This window comes from Lemur catta, chromosome 16 (assembly GCF_020740605.2).
Source record: "Lemur catta isolate mLemCat1 chromosome 16, mLemCat1.pri, whole genome shotgun sequence".
Lineage (NCBI taxonomy): Eukaryota > Metazoa > Chordata > Mammalia > Primates > Lemuridae > Lemur > Lemur catta.
Window position 1 is genome coordinate 33829755 of NC_059143.1, and position 18530 is coordinate 33848284.

Genomic DNA, 18530 nt, shown 5'->3' on the forward strand with positions numbered 1-18530 from the left:
TTGTATACTGCTTAAGTTAGGGCTTTTGGTGTGCCCATAACCAGAATAGTGTTCATTCTACCCTACGGGTACGTTTTTATCTCCCACCCTGCCCTCTTCTTAGTTTCTCATGCCCTTTGTGTTGCTTTGTGCCCGTGTGTACCCATCTGTTAGCTCCCGCTTATTAGTGAGAACATACAGTGTTTGGTTTTCCATTCCTGAGATGGTTTGTTTAGGATAATGGTCTCAAGTTCCATCCAAGTTGCTACAAATGACATTATTTCATTCCTCTTTATGGCTGAGTAGTACTCTATGGGGTGTGTGTGTGTGTGTGTGTGTGTGTGTGTGTGTGTGTGTGTGTATCACATTTTCTTTATCCACTCATGAATTGAAAAGGCACTTAGATTGATTCCACATCTTTGCAACTGTGAATTGTGCTGTGATAAACATTTGAGTCCAAGTGTCTTTTTGATAAAGTGACTTCATTTCCTTTGGGTAGATACCCAGCAGTGGGATTGCTGGATCGAATGGCAGGTCTACATTTATTTCTTTGAGGGATCTCCATGCTGTTTTCCACAGAGATTGTACTAATTTGCAGTCCCACCAACAGTGTTTTAGTGTTTCTTTCTCTCTGCATCCATGCCAGCATCTATTGTTTTTTGACTTTTTAATAATGGCCATTCTGAAAGCCTTTAATCTCTATCAACTACCCTTCTAGGTGAACCAGATAAGCAAAGGGGAATAAATCTTTAGATCTTAAGACACTGTGAAGACTATATAACTGTGAAGACTTTATAACTGTGAAGACTATATAACTGTGAAGAACCACCACATCCCTGCAGAAGCCATGTCTGGGATGCATTTCACAGCTGCTAACTGGTAAACCACAACTTAATTCTTTATCCCAAGAAATTGCAAGTTAATAGAAAATATTTAACGTTAATGGGAAAAAAAAACTTTTTCTAAGGTAAAACCTGACGTCAGGGCATTCATTCCCATTCAATTTCTTACATCTTAGTCATCTCCCTTCCTGAAACCCTGATGCATAATCGGGAGGATCTTCAAAAAAAAAAATCACTATGTCCTCTGGACTTGGATTTTCCCTAACAAAAGTGGATTTATAATTTCTAACAAGTTTTGAAACATAAATGAATCAGGGTTAATTATCAATTAATCAGAAGGTGAAATTAATCACAATATCTCATTTCCTAAACATCCAAGATAATCAGAGAGTCTATTTCCTTCCCTACAGTGTTCTAATCTCAGAGTCCTAGAATATTAGAGTTAAAGGACCTCTTAAAGATCAATTGTATCATTAATTTCCATCTTTTTACAAATGAAGAAACTAAGGCAGGCGTAGGTTGCAACTTGACCAAAGACTTTAGACTCTTAGTATGAACAGAAATACATAAATGCCAAGTGTTACGCACCCAGTAACATTCAGGTAAATGCAATAATCTCCACATTTGCACATTAGGCTGATTAATTTTGGTTCTGAGAAATAACACCAAGTAATCCATTGTTTATTACAGGAACTGCTAATCCTCCATGTCTCAGTGAGTCGGCTTTCCCCGACCCTTGAAATATGTGACACTTGTTTCTACTTGTTCCTACTGACTCTTTATAAAATTGACAACAATTTGTGTTGTCCTTGAGGTTTTTTCAAAGTTTTAATTTAAATGTAGTTAAGTTTTAGATTTAGTTTATTTTTAGTTTCCCCACTACCATTTCACTGAGGCCAGCCCAAGTTCAGTTTACTTTAGGTCCATAACTTATGGGAATGAGAATGTTTATATATTTAAATTTCTGACTTTTTTTTTTTGAGACAGGGTCTCACTCTGTTGCCCAGGCTGGAGTGCAGTGGATCATCATAGCTCAGTGCAACCTCTAGCTCCTAGGTTCAAACAATCCTCTTGCCTCAACCTCTTGAGTAGCTGGGACTATAGGCATGCGCCACTATGCCTGACTAATTTTTCTTTTCTTTTTTTCTTTTCTTTCTTCTTCTTCTTTTTTTTTTTTTTTTTGTAGACATGAGGTCTTGCTCTTGCTCAGGCTGGTCTCAAACTCCTAGCCTCAAGCAATCCTCCTGCCTCAGCTTCCCGCAGTGGTAGGATTACCACTTGAGCCACCACGCCCAAGCTCAAATTTCAGATTTAAGCATGTCTTCAATGTCAGGATTTCAGAAACAAATTATGGAAGTATTTCTTCCAATACATATTCATTAAAGTCTACTGCCTTTTCTCCCTCTGTAACTTGCTGATTTCTTAGCCAGCTTGATTCGGTGAGCATCTTGTTTGAGTTTTGAGCACAGAGGAATACTCAGGCATCTTATATGTAAAACACATGTGCAGATGATATTCAACTGAGCTAAACCAGTAAGTCCGATTTGTTGAAACTAAATCTAACTAAATTGAGTTGAAAACATACACCCACACCAACTTACACACAAATGTTTATAGAAGTTCTATTAATTATTGCCAAAATTTGGAAGCAAGATGTCCCTCAATCAGTGAATGGATAAACTGTGGTATATCCATACAATGGGATATTATTCATTGATAAGAAGAAAAGAGCTATCAAGCCACAGAAAGACATGGGGGAATCTTAAATGCATATTGCTAAGTGAAAGAAGCCAATCTGAAAAGGCTACATACTGTATAACCCCAACCATATGACATTCTGGAAAAGGCAAAACTATAGAGACCAGTGGTGGCAACTGGTTCACGGGGAGAGAAGAATGGATAAATAGGTAGAGCACAGGGGATTCTTAGGGCAGTGAAACTATCCTGTATGATACTGTGATGGTGGATATATGACATTACTTGTATGTCAGAAACCCATAGAACATAATGAACCTGAATGTAAACTACCGGACTTTAGTTAAAAGCAATGTATCCATATTGGTGCATCAGTTGTAACAACGTACCACACTAATGCAAGATGTTATAATAAGGGAAATGAGGGGGTGTATGGGAAATCTGCACTTTTCTTCAATTTTTCTATAAAACTAAAACTGCTGTAAATAGCAAAGCCTATGAATTTTAAAAGATTGTTTAAAATGAGGTAACACAGTATGTTTTAGCTTTCTAGGTAATTACTAGAAACAAGTTTTAAGTGACTTGATCATTTCTGCCTGTTGACTTTTGTCAACTGATTTCCAGCTATTTGGCCTGCTTCCTGCTGAAGCCACACTGGTCTTTCTGTTCCTCAAATAGTCCCGTTCAGCCTCACTGTTCCCTCTCCCCTTCCCGTAGCCATCCACAAGGCTGGATCAACCTTATCCTTCATATCTCAGCTCAAATGTCACCTCCTCAGGAAAGTCCCCTGTGATGCTGTCTCCCACACACATCCAGTGACTCTCCATTCAGTCCCCCAATGTGGTAGGCAGATAATGACCCGTCTCACAAAGTAATCCCTGGAATTAGTGAACATGTTACTTTACATGGCAAAACAGATTTTGCAGGTGTCATTAAATTAAGGATCTTGAGAAGGGTAGAGTATCCTGGATTATCCAGGTGGACCCAATGTAATTACAAGGGTCCATAATTGCCAGAGAAGCAGAGTGATGTGATTGCCAGTTTGGGAGATGAAAGAGACCCACGTGCCAAGAAATACAGCAGACTCTAGAAGCTAAAAAAGGCAAGAAACTGATTCTCCCCTTCAGCCTCCAGAGGGATGTAGCCCTGCAGACAACTTGATTTTAGACCATTAAGATATCTGACATCCAGAACTGTTAAGATAATAAATTTATGTTGTCTTAAGCCGCTAAGTTTGTGCTAATTTGTTACAGCAGCAATAAGAAGCTCATACACTCTATTTCCCTCACTGCAGTCACCAAGATCCTTAATTGCATGGTACTAATACACTTATTTGGCTACTGTGAGTCTCACACACTAGGATATAAAGTTCCAAAAGCTGCTATCATGTCTAGCACAGAGTAGGTACTTTGTAAACACTTATTAAAGGCAGAACTTTTCACCCCAACCCTACCAGGTATCATCACCCAAATGTTACAGATGCAGACACACAGATTCAGAGAAGTTACACCACTAGCCCAAGATAGAACAGCAATAGCACAGCCAAGCTAGGTCAAACCCAGATTCACCCAGAGCCAAAGCCTATGCCACTGAGTCCTCAAGGATAACATCACATAATTAGCATCATGGGACAGAAGACTAGAGATTCCTGTTGGGGCACAGAGCAGGGGGCAGCACTGTCAGGGCTGGTGAGACCAGGCCTCACAAGAGGGAATGTTCTGAACGTCTTGAGAAGGAATTTTCTAGGTGGAAAAGCAGACATGTCAGTGGTTATTTTTCTTTAGATAATTTGAATCTTGTGGTCTAGCAAATAAAACTTAGGATGGGAGTTTAAGGGAATGAGAAGTCAAAAAGATTGAAAAGTGAAGGTGTTTTGGGGTAAGAGATCCCTAGACAAGCTCCCTCTGGGTGTCAGGCCCATAGGCAGACAGCTGTTTGAATGACACTTTCTTTTCCCTCTTCCTTTGAATGTTCACATGGCAGGATGTGATGCTTGACCCTATGCTGTCAGCTGGCCACCTTAAACCTAAATATCTTTCTTGGTGCTTATTTTAAATCATAATTTAAATGTCTTTTAAAATATTTTTATATGTTATTGTAAATATCTTTTCTGGCGCTTGTTTTTAAATCATAATTTAAATATCTCTGTAATGTTATTATAAATATCTTTCCAGGTACTTATTTTTAAGGATAGAAACTATATTTCGTTCATTCTAATAATGCCTTACATGTTTAAAAGTGATTTCCACTCATTGTATTCATTCATTATCTCAATTTTTTAAATTAATTTAACTGCAAAGACACTACACTGTTGACATACTAATGCACTGCCCACAATTCCACCCTAACACAACTATGAGCTACTTTATCATTTGAGAAACTCTGTAGTCCCAGGATCAGGCTTGCCAAATACCATTATCCTCACTGCACAACAGGAAGCTCAAGCCCAGAGTGGTTAGCTGGGTGGCTTTGGGCAAGTCACTCGGTCTGAGTAGATTACCGTGTAGACTCCAAATGACAATAGCCACGGCCAGGGGGGCTGTGGCTGCCCTTAGCTGGTGGCTCCCCCTCTCTACTTCCTCCTCTCTCCAAATCAATCAATCATAACCTCTAAATGGCTGCAGTCTTCGTACACTCAGACTTTTGGGGTAAGTTAGAGGGTCCGGTCTTTCCAGGCTTCCAGCCTCCCCATCTGAAGCCCCACCCACAGAACACATTTCTTTGCCCCCTGAGAGCAGATGGGCTTCTAGCTTGCTGAGCTCTTTGGCCCTGAGCCTTTCAGGTTAGTTACTGCAGGGAGGGGCCACACGCTCACAGGCAGGTGCCTGGAGTCTTCAACTCATCTGCTCCCTTTGACTTAGAGCTGAGGACTTCCGGGAGGAGTGCCAAGGTCCCTTATCCACAAACTTCCTGCCTACACTGCCCAGAGAAGGGAAATGCCCGCCTGTGTCAGCCAGGGAGAGGCCTGCCAGCCAAGACAGTGGCCCTGGGCTGCGGCTGGTCAGAGTCAAGGTCAACCACTCTTATGGGCAGCAATTAGATGGGAAACCTGATTGAACAGTAGGCACTAACACAGGACAGGTAGAGGAGGAAGCCTGAGCTTGGGACAGACAGCCCACAGGGCAGGACCACAGTGCCCAGATCTGGCCATCTGCAAAAGTGCTCACAAAGGCCTGAGTAAATACTTTTTATCCCTGAGAGCTCAGGTCTTTCTGAACCCCTAATTCAGGTCCCTCAGAATCGGGATTTCCTGGGATGGAGAAAACAGGGTCTATGTTTGATAACAAGGGAGGCAGCCTCAGAGCAGATTACAAGAGGTGGGATCACCAAGGCTTGGGGCAGGGAAAGGACTTAGAGTCCTGCATTTCTGGGGTTTTCAGACATGTGTGGCCTTCTCATGCACCTGTCACTTCCAACTGCTATTCTTTACATAGTAATATTCAAACAGGAGCAGAGACTGAGCGCTATGGGGCAAGGGTAGAGAGGAAGGACCATGGTGACTGTTTTCTCTGGCAGTCCTGCTTTCTTTCACCCATTGCTCAGCAAAACTAAGGTCAGAAGTTAGTTAAGCTCCAACCGGAATATTCCTAACACAGAGAAACAATAAAGGCTCGAAGTGATTACCCTTACTGGATTATTACACATTGTATACCTGAATCAAAACACATGTACCCCATAAATATGTGCCCATAATAATTAAAAATTAAAAAAAGAATTAAAGAAAGTTAGGCTCCTAACCCTTAGAAGGCATGACCTTCAGGTAGAAGTGGGGTCTCAGTCCCCCTGCTCTAAGCAGCTGGAGTCTTCCTCCAGCCCCTTGCCATACCATACCCTCGAGAGGCTTTAGGGAAACACAGATTTCCCCATCTTATTGCATTCTCAGTGCCATTTTAGCACTCTTTGGGGACTGGTACCTCATAATACACACCCATCCAGGCCTGCCTCATAATCTTGCCCTGTTAAACCACTCCTCTTAGCCTGAGGGAGAGTAGGTCAGTCAGTTTCCGATTGGTGTCATACATCTGTGTTTGCTCCGTTAACAAAAGCATAGGCCCCGGGGGCAGGGATCCATCTTCTCCTACTTTGCAGGTCCACACAGATCTCTGACTTCTGCAAATGTCAGCATATGTAAGTCCTTGTACTCAAAAGATGATTAAATATTGAGTAAAACTCTGACAATAGAATACCTTGATGTGTAATAGATTAAATCACAAAAGATTAGAACAACAAACTTGAATGTAAAAAGTGTTTCCAAAATACATATACATATTCAAGTAAAACCATCATTTTGCAGATGAAGATGAAAGCTTGGAAAGGTTGAGTAATTTGAACAAGGGCACACATCCCTCAGCTTTAAAGGAGCCGAGCTAGGATTCAAACTCAGGAATGAAAGTTGAGAGTTTAAGGACTGCTTCTCAGTGCCCCATACCCATACTGGATGTTAAAACATGTGAATTACACACACAGCTACATATATACATATATATACACACACACATGTGTATATATAAGAATGTATATTCAAATATTGAGTAAATGACAGAATATATCATTTTAATACTTACATAAACTTATAAAATGCAAAGCATAAGGAAGGAAACAAAACCATTTGTCAAAGAGGAACTATAACAAGAAAATAAACAAATATTCAGTCTCCCTGGTGATAAAAACACAAATGAAAGTTGAATAAGGTACCAGATATTGCTTATTAAATGAGCAGAAAAAGCCACAATAGCCATGATTGATATAGTGAAACTAGTATCTTCAGATATTATCAGGAACACTGAGAATAGGTTCACCCTTTAGGAAATCAGTCTGGTTCTACATACCTAAAGTTTTAAAATGTCCTACTGTTAGTTGATGCTATTTTTAGTCATTTAATAGATATTACTGTGAATTTATCACATGCCAGGCATTGAACTAGATACCACTGGAGTAACCCGACAGGAGCATGGGTCCTGACCCCATGGGTAGCCATGCCAGCCCTAGAGTGACCCACCAGGGACTTGGGTTTGAGAGAGAAATAAACATCATCCTTGTCTAGGCCATTGTTGTTTTAGGGTTCTCTGTCACTCATGGCCAAACCTAATCCTATGTATACAGAAGGTAAGTGAGCTTTCACCAACTGGTATCTGGTTTCTTAACGGAATAGAGGCAAGATTCCCACAACAGAGTGAGAACGTGGGAGGGCAATGGAGGTTTGAGTGGAAAACTTATGACATCACTGTGGAAAGGGAAAGAATGATCTTATTAGAGTAACATAGTAAAATGGCTGGGCAGTGACTCGTTGTCATGAGTTTTCATAAATAGACACTTAAAGAATCCAAATTTTAAATACGTTACATGAATGATGTGTGTAACAACATTATTTATTATGGAAAACTTTGGAAATTAAATAAATGCTAACTCAAACAACAAAAGAACAGTTGTATCATTTATAAAATTTTTTAAATATTCTGTCATTGAGGATCCTAAGATAAATAAATACATAAATAAATAAATAAAATTTTAAAATAATTGTCAGGAAAGTAGATAGCATTATAATTTTTTTTAATTTTTTTTTTAAAGACAGGGTCTCACTGTGTTGCCCAGGGTGGACTCGAACTCCTGGGCTCAAGTGATCTTCCCGCCTCAGCCTCCCCAGTAGCTGGGACTACAGATACAAGCCACTGAGCTCAGCATGTTATGATATTTTAATTGAAACAGTGAAATACAAAATAGTACATATACTAGGATTACATTTATGCTTGGAGAAAAAAATTGGAAAAGTACTAAATCATTAATAGTATATGTATTTTTAATTATATTAATTTTATCTTAATATTAAAAACTATCATTTTAAAATTTCAGCCAGACACTGCGGCTCATGCCTGTAATCCCAGCACTTTGGGAGGCCAAGCCAGGAGGATCACTTGAGGCTAAAAGTTGAAGACCATCCTGGGCAACATAGTGAGAGCCCATCTCTATAAAAAAAAAAATTTGATTAGCTAGGCATGGTGGCACATGCCTATAGTCCTAGCTACTTGAGAGGCTGAAGCAAGGGGATCACTTGAGCCCGGGAGTTCGAGGTTACACTGAGCTATGATTGCACCCTGCACTCCAGCCTGGGTGATAGAGCAAGACCCTGTTGGGAGTTAGCTAGTCTTCCAGCAAAACAGGTTCCAGGCATAATCATCCCAAGAGATTTGGAAATAATAAAGACAGAGACAAAGTGTAGTTTAAAGTGATGGGGGAGTTAGGGGTCCTCTAGCATTCCCATGAGCCAGGAGTCACTGAGTGAAGTCCCATATCAGTATTTATTGTTACAGCAAGCAGTTGTCCTTGGTCATAGAATTAGGTGTATGGATCATTTGTTTAGGTTTTAAGGCTCCCCAAAGGTTTCAAGGGACCCTTACCTAATTCTGTCTACGAGAATAGACGGTTACAAAATTTTTCTAAGTTAAACATTTTAAGTCTTAAGAATAGACCTAGCTGAGCATACAAATTAAAGATAAAGGGTCTTTAAAAGCAAAGAATGACACTTCCTCTAAAGGGAATGCAAGGATAGAGTGTTTACTTGGATGAGTAACCTCCATTCACTGCCCCATATATCTCTCACTGTTCCTTCATTTCTTCATTCATTCCTTCTGATATCTGTTGAGGGTCTGCTATGCCAGGCACCCAACTGGGTGCTGGGGTCACAGTGCTGAACAAGTCAGGTACACCTCGTGGAGCTTACAGTCTGAGGGAAAGCAGACATTACAGAGGTAATTACACCTATGGGGTACAATGTACACTATCTGGGTGACGAATACACCGAAAGCCCTGACTTAACCACTATACAATTCATATATGTAAGAAAAAACACTTGTACCCCCTAAATCTATTGAAATAAAGACAAGAAAAATAAAGAGGTAATTGCAATATCATGGATGTGCCTTATGAGGGAGACACACAGGATGCCTTGAGAACAGGCAGCAGGGGGAGTTGGTGAGCTGGGAACGAGAATGCATTATTTGGTAATTGACCTACAGATGCTGCAGTAGGGTGAAGGGGAGATGGCAATCGAGGCTGGGTCAGCAGGGCCCTGTAGGCCACGGTCAGACTTTTGGACTGGCCAAGTGCAATGGAAAGTCATTGGAGGAATTTAAGGAGGGGAATGACATGACCTGATTTGTTTTCAAGAGCTCCTTAGGTGACATGGGATCTGAAAAACAGTGGCTCCAATTCAAGAGAGCACTGAAGGGAAGCCCAGGATGACAGCTGTGCAGCACGCATGGAAAATAACCAGTCCAGACTGGAACAGGGACCAAGGGCTCCAGGAAGGGGGTCTCCACAAGACGATGCAGATGGAAAGGACTTTTGTAAATACCTGATATGCTGAAACAGTAAAAAACAATGACAGAGAGAAAGAGGAGGGATTCTATAAAAGCGAATAATGCCACCAAAAAAAACCCCCAAAAAGGCAATTAGAAAGTCCAGGAAAAACAAGAATGGATATATAATAATATTATACTACTTAGCTTTGAAGTAAACAATCTTTATATGCCATGACAACATAAACAGTGATTAGTGATTTCAAAACAGTGATATTTACTTTCAATGGTTCAGGGAAAATATGTACATGTATTAATACCTACCTAGAGAAAGAAAGACTATTACAGCAAATGGGATTTAACACTGGGGAATCCAAGTGAAGGTTACACGTGAAAACTTCATACTCGAGATTTATGTAACTTTGACATTCTTTCCAAATATAAAGTTCAAACTAGTAATATAATTTTATTACTCTTTTTATTATTTATTTATTTTTTCGAGACAGAGTCTTGTTCTGTCACTCAGGCTGGAGTGCAGTGGCAACACATAGCTCACTGTAATCCTGAACTCTGGGGCTCAAGCCATCCTCCTGCCTCAGCCTCCTGAGTAGGTAGGACTACAGGTGCAAGCCACCACCCCTGGCTAAATTTTACATTTTTTGTAGAGATGGAGTCCCACTATGTTGCTCAGGCTGGTCTCCAACTCCTGGCCTTAAGCAATCCTTCTGCCTCAGCCTCCCAAAGTGCTGGGATTACAGACATGAGCCACTACACCTGACCTAGTAATATACAGGGAAGTAGAGATAGTGATATAAAAGAGCTAAATTTTCTATTGTAGTAGTAAATCAATAGATAATGTTCAAAGCATCTCTATCAAGAAAGAGCAGTATAATCATATTATATTACTTTATAAAGTGGTGGTAACTACCAGAAGAAAGAGCTAAAATTGTGCTTGTATTACCTTAACTTTTAAAAAAAATTCTATGTTAACTTTTCCCAGCCAAAAATGCTCCAAGCCTTTCTATGTCCAGATTTTGTTTTATGTACTTTGTTTTATGTACACAAATAAAAAATAGAAATTTATTTTCCTTAAAAGATAGGTCCTATGCCTCTCTTGTTAAATTTTTAAGAAGATAAAACAAGATAAAAGGATTTTGACAAGTATTTTAAAGAAGCTCCCTCTGGCTGCTCTAGGAAGAATGAATTGGAGAAGGGGTAATTGTTAATGACTCCACCTTGCCTTTTGCCACTAGGCAAGACAATACAAAATAGCCCTTGTGGTGTGTTTCTAGGAACTAGATTGTCAAATTAAATTTGGTTCACAGACACGGTGGCTGATGCTTGTAATCCCAGCATTTTGGGAGGCCAAGGTGGAAGGATCACTTGAGGACAAGATTTCAAGACCAGCTTCGGCAACATAGAGAAACCCCATTTCTACAAAAGATATATATATATTAGCCAGGCGTGGTGGTGCACTCCTATAGTCCTAGCTATGGAGGCTGAGGTGGGAGGATTGCTTGAGCCCAGGAGTTTGAGGCTGCAGTGAGCTATGATCACACCACTGCACTCCAGCCTGGGCAACAAAGTAAGACCCAGTCTCTAAAAAAAATACAAAATACATACATGCATATATACGTAAATTCAGCCTAAAGTTGCCTCTGTAAATAGGGAGTTGCAACCTAACTTAGTATACAAACAAGCTGCAACCTAACTAAGAGTACATTCTTGTAACAAGTAGCTGAGTCTCTGCCAATCTTAACAGTTGAGCTCTCAGCCAATCACAGGCTGCAAACTGCTCAGACATGCCCAAATAAGGCAACCGCCAAACTATAACCCATGAGGCTGTTTCTATATGTCACCTCCTTTTTCTGTCTATAAATACTCCCTGCCTATGTTGCTAGGTGGAGCTCTCTGAACCTTTACTGGTTCCAGGTGCTGCCTGATTCATGAATCGTTTCTTTGCTCAAATAAAAACTGCTAAGTTTAATTTCTCTTAAATGCTTCTTTCAATAAAATCCAAGAGACAGTATTTAAATATTAGAGCAACAGTCTAAACATTGTACAAAATACCACGAGGCCAACATGGAAGGTCTATTATGATAACCTGTTTTCTTCTGTTAATCAAAAAAAAAACAAAAAACAAAAACAAAAACCAGCAACCTCCCACACTAATCTAGAGCACTGTACAGTTGGCCCTCCATATCCAAATCCATGGATTCAACCAACCATGGATCAAATATACTCCAAAAAAATAAGATAAAGTAAAAAATAACAATATAACAACAGAAAATACAAATAAAAAAACCAATACAGTATAACAATTATTTATATTGCATTTACATTGTATTAGGTATTATAAGTAATTTAGAGATTCTTTAAACTATACAGAAAGATGTGTGTAGGTTATATGCAAATACTTCTCCATTTTATGTCAGGGACTGGAGCATCCACAGATTTTGGTATCTGCAGGGGAGTCCTGTAACCAATCCGCCACAGATACCAAGGGATGACTGTATAGAGAAAGCCATTGAGCAAAGCCAGATGCAGCACCATTTCAAACTCTGGTTAAGCCCCAGAATGCTACGATTCCAGTTGGTCAAAGGTTTGGAGCAGAAGTACAGCCCTGTGTTGACAGCAGGGCCATTAGCAAGTTCAGACAGTCAATCCCCAGACAGGGAGAGAGGCCCTGCTCACTGCATGTACAGGGTGCTGGGACAGCAACTAGGAAGCTGGTCTGGACCAGGAGCCTCAGGAATCAGGAAAGCCCAGTCAAAATAAGTATCTAGAGGAGGTTCAGAGACAGGTGAGGCCTCACACCCAAGTGAGGAGCCTGGAAATCCCTGGCGGTGAGAGAACTTTGCTTTTGTCTACCTCTTCTGGAACAGGTTCTACCATCACCTGTGCATGCCCATGTCTGAAGGACGCTTGTGTCTGATCACACCAATGACTGCCATTTTTCCTTACTGTGGCCTGGCTGTTTCCCTGGAGCTCTGGAAACCATAACTATGGTCACTGTCTTTTTCTGATGAAGTACCATCAAAGTTAACCAAGATAAATTGCACAGCACTGCTTAACCAAATGGCCACAGAAAAGTTATGCACAGGGAAGGGTGGAAGAGAGGCAACACACAGGTGTGCACCAATATCAGGCAAACTCATTTGGGGCCGATCCAATTTCAGAGAGAGAGAAAGAGAGAGAGAGATGGGGTGTCACTGTGTTGCCCAGGCTGGCCTCGAACTTCTGGGATCCGCAATCCTCCTGCCTTCAGCCTCCCAAGTAGCTGGGACTACAGGCACATGTCAGCTCCGATCTCAGTTTTAAAGAAACTGTTAGAAACTGATCCACCAAAAGGCTCCAATGTCATGGAACATTTAAACAAGATTATTTATAAAGTGCATGTTGACTCATACCTTTTCAGGAACATGTACCTAATTTGACCATGGGTCTCTCAACTTCCTTGGAATGGTCCTCTCTTTAGCCTGTGATGGCTCTTTCCTGGTTGTACCCCTTCATCTCTTCCTCTATTTCTCTGCCCCCTTTCTCTTCCTCCGTAAACACAAGCATTCACTAAGAGTGCTTCTTTTTGAAATTATCTCTTTATTCTTTCTCCTTGAGTAACTGTCACTTAATTCCTTTCATTGTCACTCTGTGCCACTGATAATAATAGCTGACAACTACCAGTGCTCACTGTGTGCAAGGCACTGTACTAAACGTTCCTCACAACAATCCTATGGAGTAGACACTGTTATTATCCCCAGTTTTATGCATGGAAAAACTGAGGCTTTGGGGTGGAAGTAGCCTGCCCAGGGTCACTTGGCTACTAAGGGGCAGAACTGGGACTCAAACCTGGGCAGTCCCCCTCAGAGCCTCGGCTGGTTGCTGATGATCCTCCTGTACTTCATGCTGTCCCGTGAGCTCTCACCAGGACATCCTTCCCAAGGGGCAGGGCCATCTCTGCCAGCCCCTCAAACCCAGAATGTCACACACCAGACATTGGAGAGTATTCACTGACATGGTTGTTGAAATATTAAAATATTAATACTTCCAAACCCTGCTGCCTGGCACCCTGTCCCCTCCCCTGGCACCCTGTCCCCTTCTCCAAGACCTCCCCATATCCGGCAACCCTAGCCTGATGCTGAGGGTGGGCTAGGGCAGAGGGGGACTTAGCATTCTGCTGGCCTTGCCCTAGCTGGTGCTACACCTGTAGCTAAGTATTAATATCACTTTTGCCTCCTTCTCCTTTTCTCTCCACAAACCAGTTCCTCTGCTGACTTCCTTATTTCTGGTGCCCGCACCTCATCCTCCAGTTTACTTTGCCCAGACCCTTTTCCCCCCGCAGTGCCAGTCATGGGACCCCAAAGTCCTATATGCTACCTGAAGAATTCCCAGGCCCCCTGTGAGGGGCAGCTGTGAGGTCCTTGGCTGCTCTGAGAAGCTGCCACATCCCTGCACCCTACAAGTGGGCAGTGCCCCAGGAGAACCTCAGAAACTCCGGTGAACACACCTCACAAGCAGGGTCTAAACTGTGTCCCTGAAGTCCCCAGGCGTCTCCACCCAGCAGCCCACAGTCGGGGAGAGGGACCTGCTAGGCAGCTGTGAGGCTAAATGGAGGGCAAGCGGGATCCCCTTGGCAGCTGTGGGTCAGCTCCCAGGTGTGCGGCTTCCCCGGCGGGTCTTAAAGGGAAGAAGGCAGTTCCTCCGAAGGAGGGACCCCCGGGGAGTGAGACGACAGGGGGAAGGGGACCAGACAGAGGAAAGAAACAGGCAGACCTGGTGCCTCCACACCGGGCCAGCCTCCCGGGCGCGGATGCCTCCACCAGCCCGTAGGGTGTCACACAACATCTGTCTTTCTGTGGTGGCCCGACGGGCTGGGGCGACGGCCTGGGGGATGGGGCTGAGAAAACAGGGCTGCCAGACAGGGCAAAGCTCCAGCAAAGAGAAACCCTTCTGGGCTGTTCGCTTCCTGCAAAAGACGATCCCCCGGGGGCTGTCGCCCGGCGACTTACCCAAAAGTTGCCCTTGAACAGTGAGCCCGTCATCCCGGCGCGAGTCGGTGGGCGCGGAGGGGACCGGAGCAGCAGGCGGGGCCGCGCCGTGAAGCCTGTATGTCACAGCCCGCGCTCCCGCAGCCTCCACCGGGTTCCACAATCGCGCCGGGACGCCGCCCCGGGTCCTAAACCACCCGGATTCCGGCGGCCCGGGGCGGCGCTCTGCGCTCCAGCCGCGCGGGGAACTGGCGAAGACCCGCCGCGCGCACCGGCTCGGGGGCTGCGGCCCGCGCCCGGACCCAGGCCACGCAGAGCCCCGCGGTGTCTGGCAACGATCAGTAAGTTAGCCCGAAATCCACGCCACCTCCTTCAGGAAGCCTTTGGGTGTTGGAAAGAACTGGTCCTGTCTCCTTCCCAAATTCGGCTCCGCCTCCTGCTCCCAACCCCGCCCCCTGCCCCGGAGAGAAGCCCTGGCGGAGTCAGGCAGGCTCCGCGGGGCTGCAGGAGGAGCCCTGGCCCCGCCGGGTCAGACCGTGCTGGCGAGAACCCGGCGTCAGCTCGGTAAAGCCTGGGGACCGACGACGCCGGCGGGCGCTGGGCCGTAGGCGCTTCTGCGAGTCCCGTGCACGGCCCTGGGGCGCCCGCTGCAGATCAGGCCCCGGGGCACATTTTAGTCTAACATGTCATGGAAAGGTCATTGCTGCTGTTTCCCCTTAACTCTAGGTCCCTTCCCAGGGTTCTGACAGGGCATCCAAGGGCTCAGCTCCTCCGCGACCCGACCCGCTTCCCGCTCTCAGGACAAGCAAGACCCTTCTAGGCCAACCCCATCCCCGCAGTGGGAGCCCGAGCTTCTTTCCGCTCCCCCCGGCTCTCCCACCCTCTCAGATCCAACCCAGGGCAAGTCGGACTCATCCCCGCTGCGCAGTAACGCGGAGCTCTCCGACACGGTGTTGCTCCGTGCTGCGGTCCCTGAACCAGAGCTGAGGCCCAGAGAGGCTGAGTGACTTGCCAAAGATCGCAGCTTATTGAAGGGATGAACAGCTCGAGGTTAGAGCTCTGCAGTTCTAAACAGAGGCGAAGACAGACGTCATTCCTGGGGCAGACGCACCCTGGGCCAGAAGTAGGTGCTCAGGGAGGGGAAGGTGGAGGTCAGGTTCATGCCCAGCCGACCCCCAGGCCTGGAGAGGCACGCACTTGCCTTTTCAGCAGGTTCTAGCTAGGTCTAGACACAGTGGAAGGGCAATTGCTAGGGTGATTTGAAGGATCTTTACAGATTCTCCCTATAATACTAGCCCCAGTCCCACCGTGATGAAATCCCGCCAATAAAGTCAGCCACAACTAGAAAAATGGAGAGGTGGCCTCCAGCCCTGGGTCTCTCCAAGGGCATCCACCCACTTACCTGCTTGTTCATATCCTTTGAAAGCAGTGAGGTTAGAGGGAAGTCAGGGAAGTCTGGCGACACTGTCGGGGGCAGCAGAAGTCACGGTGGGCGCCAGGACAGGCTGCACAGCAGGGAGGGGTAGGAAAAACCACTAACTGGGGAGAGAAAAAAAGCTGGAGTGCCGAAGACAGTACCAGCATTTTTCCTGGAAGTTTTAAATATTTGGGACAAATATTTTAGATACAATTCTAATTGTCTACGTTTTGATTTTTTAATACATGTGATATTTTCAGTCTTAGATTCCAACTCGCAAGTTCTCACTCGGTACCTTGTACTTTATTTTCGTGACTCGGAGCCTAAGAGCCTTAAATTTTAACCCTCTTCCTCCACCTGGTGGCAAAATTGAAAATTGCAAATGGTTGTCCACGCTGCCAGAAAATATTATTCATTTCTCCTTTATTAAACTCATCACTGGGGCACGTACTGTGAGTAAAAAGACAAGTAAAGTGTGTACCATATCTAAGGGATTGTAACCAATTTATGATATTTTATTAACTTCTATGGCTTGAATGTCCCCTCCAAAACTCATGTTGAAACTTAGGAAATAATAAAACTAAATGTCAACAGGTTTAAAATAACCACTATCAATATTCCAGCATAATCTCTCCAATAATATACTTGCATGGCTAAGTTCTTACATAAAATTTTGAGTGTTGCTTTTTTAACTTAACAATATTTCAATTCGTATTTTCTAATTTTTTTTTTTTTTTTTTTTTTTAGACAGAGCCTTGCTCTGTCGCCCCAGGTAAAGTGCAGTGATGTCACAAAGCTCACTGCAACATCAAACTCCTGGGCTCAAGTGATCGTTCTGCCTCAGCCTCCCGAGTGGAACTACAGGTGCCCGCCACAACGCCAGGCTAATTCATTCATATTTTCTAAAGTCATTAAATACATTTTTGCTAACAAAATTTTGTTAGCACACAGTGCCAACCCCTGTGTAAGCAGACACTCCTGCATATAAAAATTGAGCAGCTCTGTGAAGAGAAATTTAGCCACATCATCAAAGTGCAAAATGCAACTATCTTTTGACCCAACAAGTCCATGTCAAATAATGTACTCTCCAAATATATTCTCCCATGTGCAAAGTGAAATATGTATACAGTTATTCATAGCACCATGGTTATTCTGATAAAAGACTTGAAACAATTAAATGTCCATTGATGGAGAACTAGCTCAGTATGTTGTGATGTATCTATACAGTGAAATCATATTCAAGCATAAAAAAGGACGAGAAAGCTCTTTGGGTGTTAATGTATAACAATCAACAGATAATACTACTAAATGAAAAAAAGCAAAATGCAAAACAAGTTGCCACTAGAATGAGGAGAAAAAAAAATAGATGAATAGACATATGTTTTGAATGGTTCCCTCTGAAGGAAGGAGCCCTCTGCTTTTTACTTTATGCTTTTTTTTTTTTCTTATAGGAAAGCCTGCTCTGATATTTATGCCCTTTTGGACCTTTGAATTTATACCCTGTGCATTTGTTATAAACCCAAAGAAATTAAAAAGATAACTCTTCAATATCACTTTCAATTTTTGCATACTTGCCCCATCAAGTGGATTTACTAATACTTAGCATTTCCCTAATGCTTTTGGAACTATTACTGTGATAAATATCTTTTATATAAATCCTTGTTAAAATTACTCAGAGTAGAATTGCAGGTGAAAGAGCATAAACATTTTTAAGGTTCTTGAAATATATTGCCAAATAGTTTTCCACAAAAGTTGTGTTAGTCTATATGCTCATAGATGACATCATTCACAGTCCCTGTTAATTTGCTCATTAAAACTATCTCATTATGGTTTTAATTTGCATGGTTTTAATCACTACTTGATAAGTTTTTTTATAAGTTTATTTTTTTCACCTTATGCCTTCTTTTCGGAGTTGTCCATGTCTTTTGCCCGTGTATCTAAAGAAGTCTTGATATTTTTCTAAACAATTTGCCATCTCTGTTGCAAACCTGTCTTACTCTGCATTTCATGGTCAAGCACACTACCTAACACATTATAGGTGCTCAATAAATATTAATTGAACTAAATTAGTTTTTGTTTAATTAGGTTTTTTGGCCCAGTTTCCATGTTTATGCAACCCTATATATTAATGTCCTCTATAATTCTTTACCACTGCTTATTTTGCTCAAAAGTCCTTCCACCAGGTATGGTGGCTCATGCCTATAATCCAAGCACTCTGGGAGGCCCAGGCAGGAGGATCTTTTGAGGTCAGGAGTTTGAGACCAGCCTAAGCAAGAGCAAGACCCTGTCTCTACTAAAAATAGAAAAAAAAAATTAG

The 18530-nt window shown here is 42.9% G+C and overlaps 1 protein-coding gene across 1 annotated transcript in view; it reads right to left on the bottom strand.

Moving 5' to 3' along the window:
• The window catches only part of PSTPIP2 (proline-serine-threonine phosphatase interacting protein 2), a 70097-nt gene extending 54939 nt beyond the window's left edge, over positions 1 to 15158 (bottom strand). Inside the window, exon 1 of the mRNA XM_045527923.1 lies at positions 14818 to 15158. Within this exon, the coding sequence (XP_045383879.1) occupies positions 14818 to 14850 (33 nt within the window). The 5' untranslated portion in view covers positions 14851 to 15158. The remainder of the gene's footprint in view (positions 1 to 14817) is intronic.
• Between the last annotated feature and the right edge of the window lie 3372 nt (positions 15159 to 18530).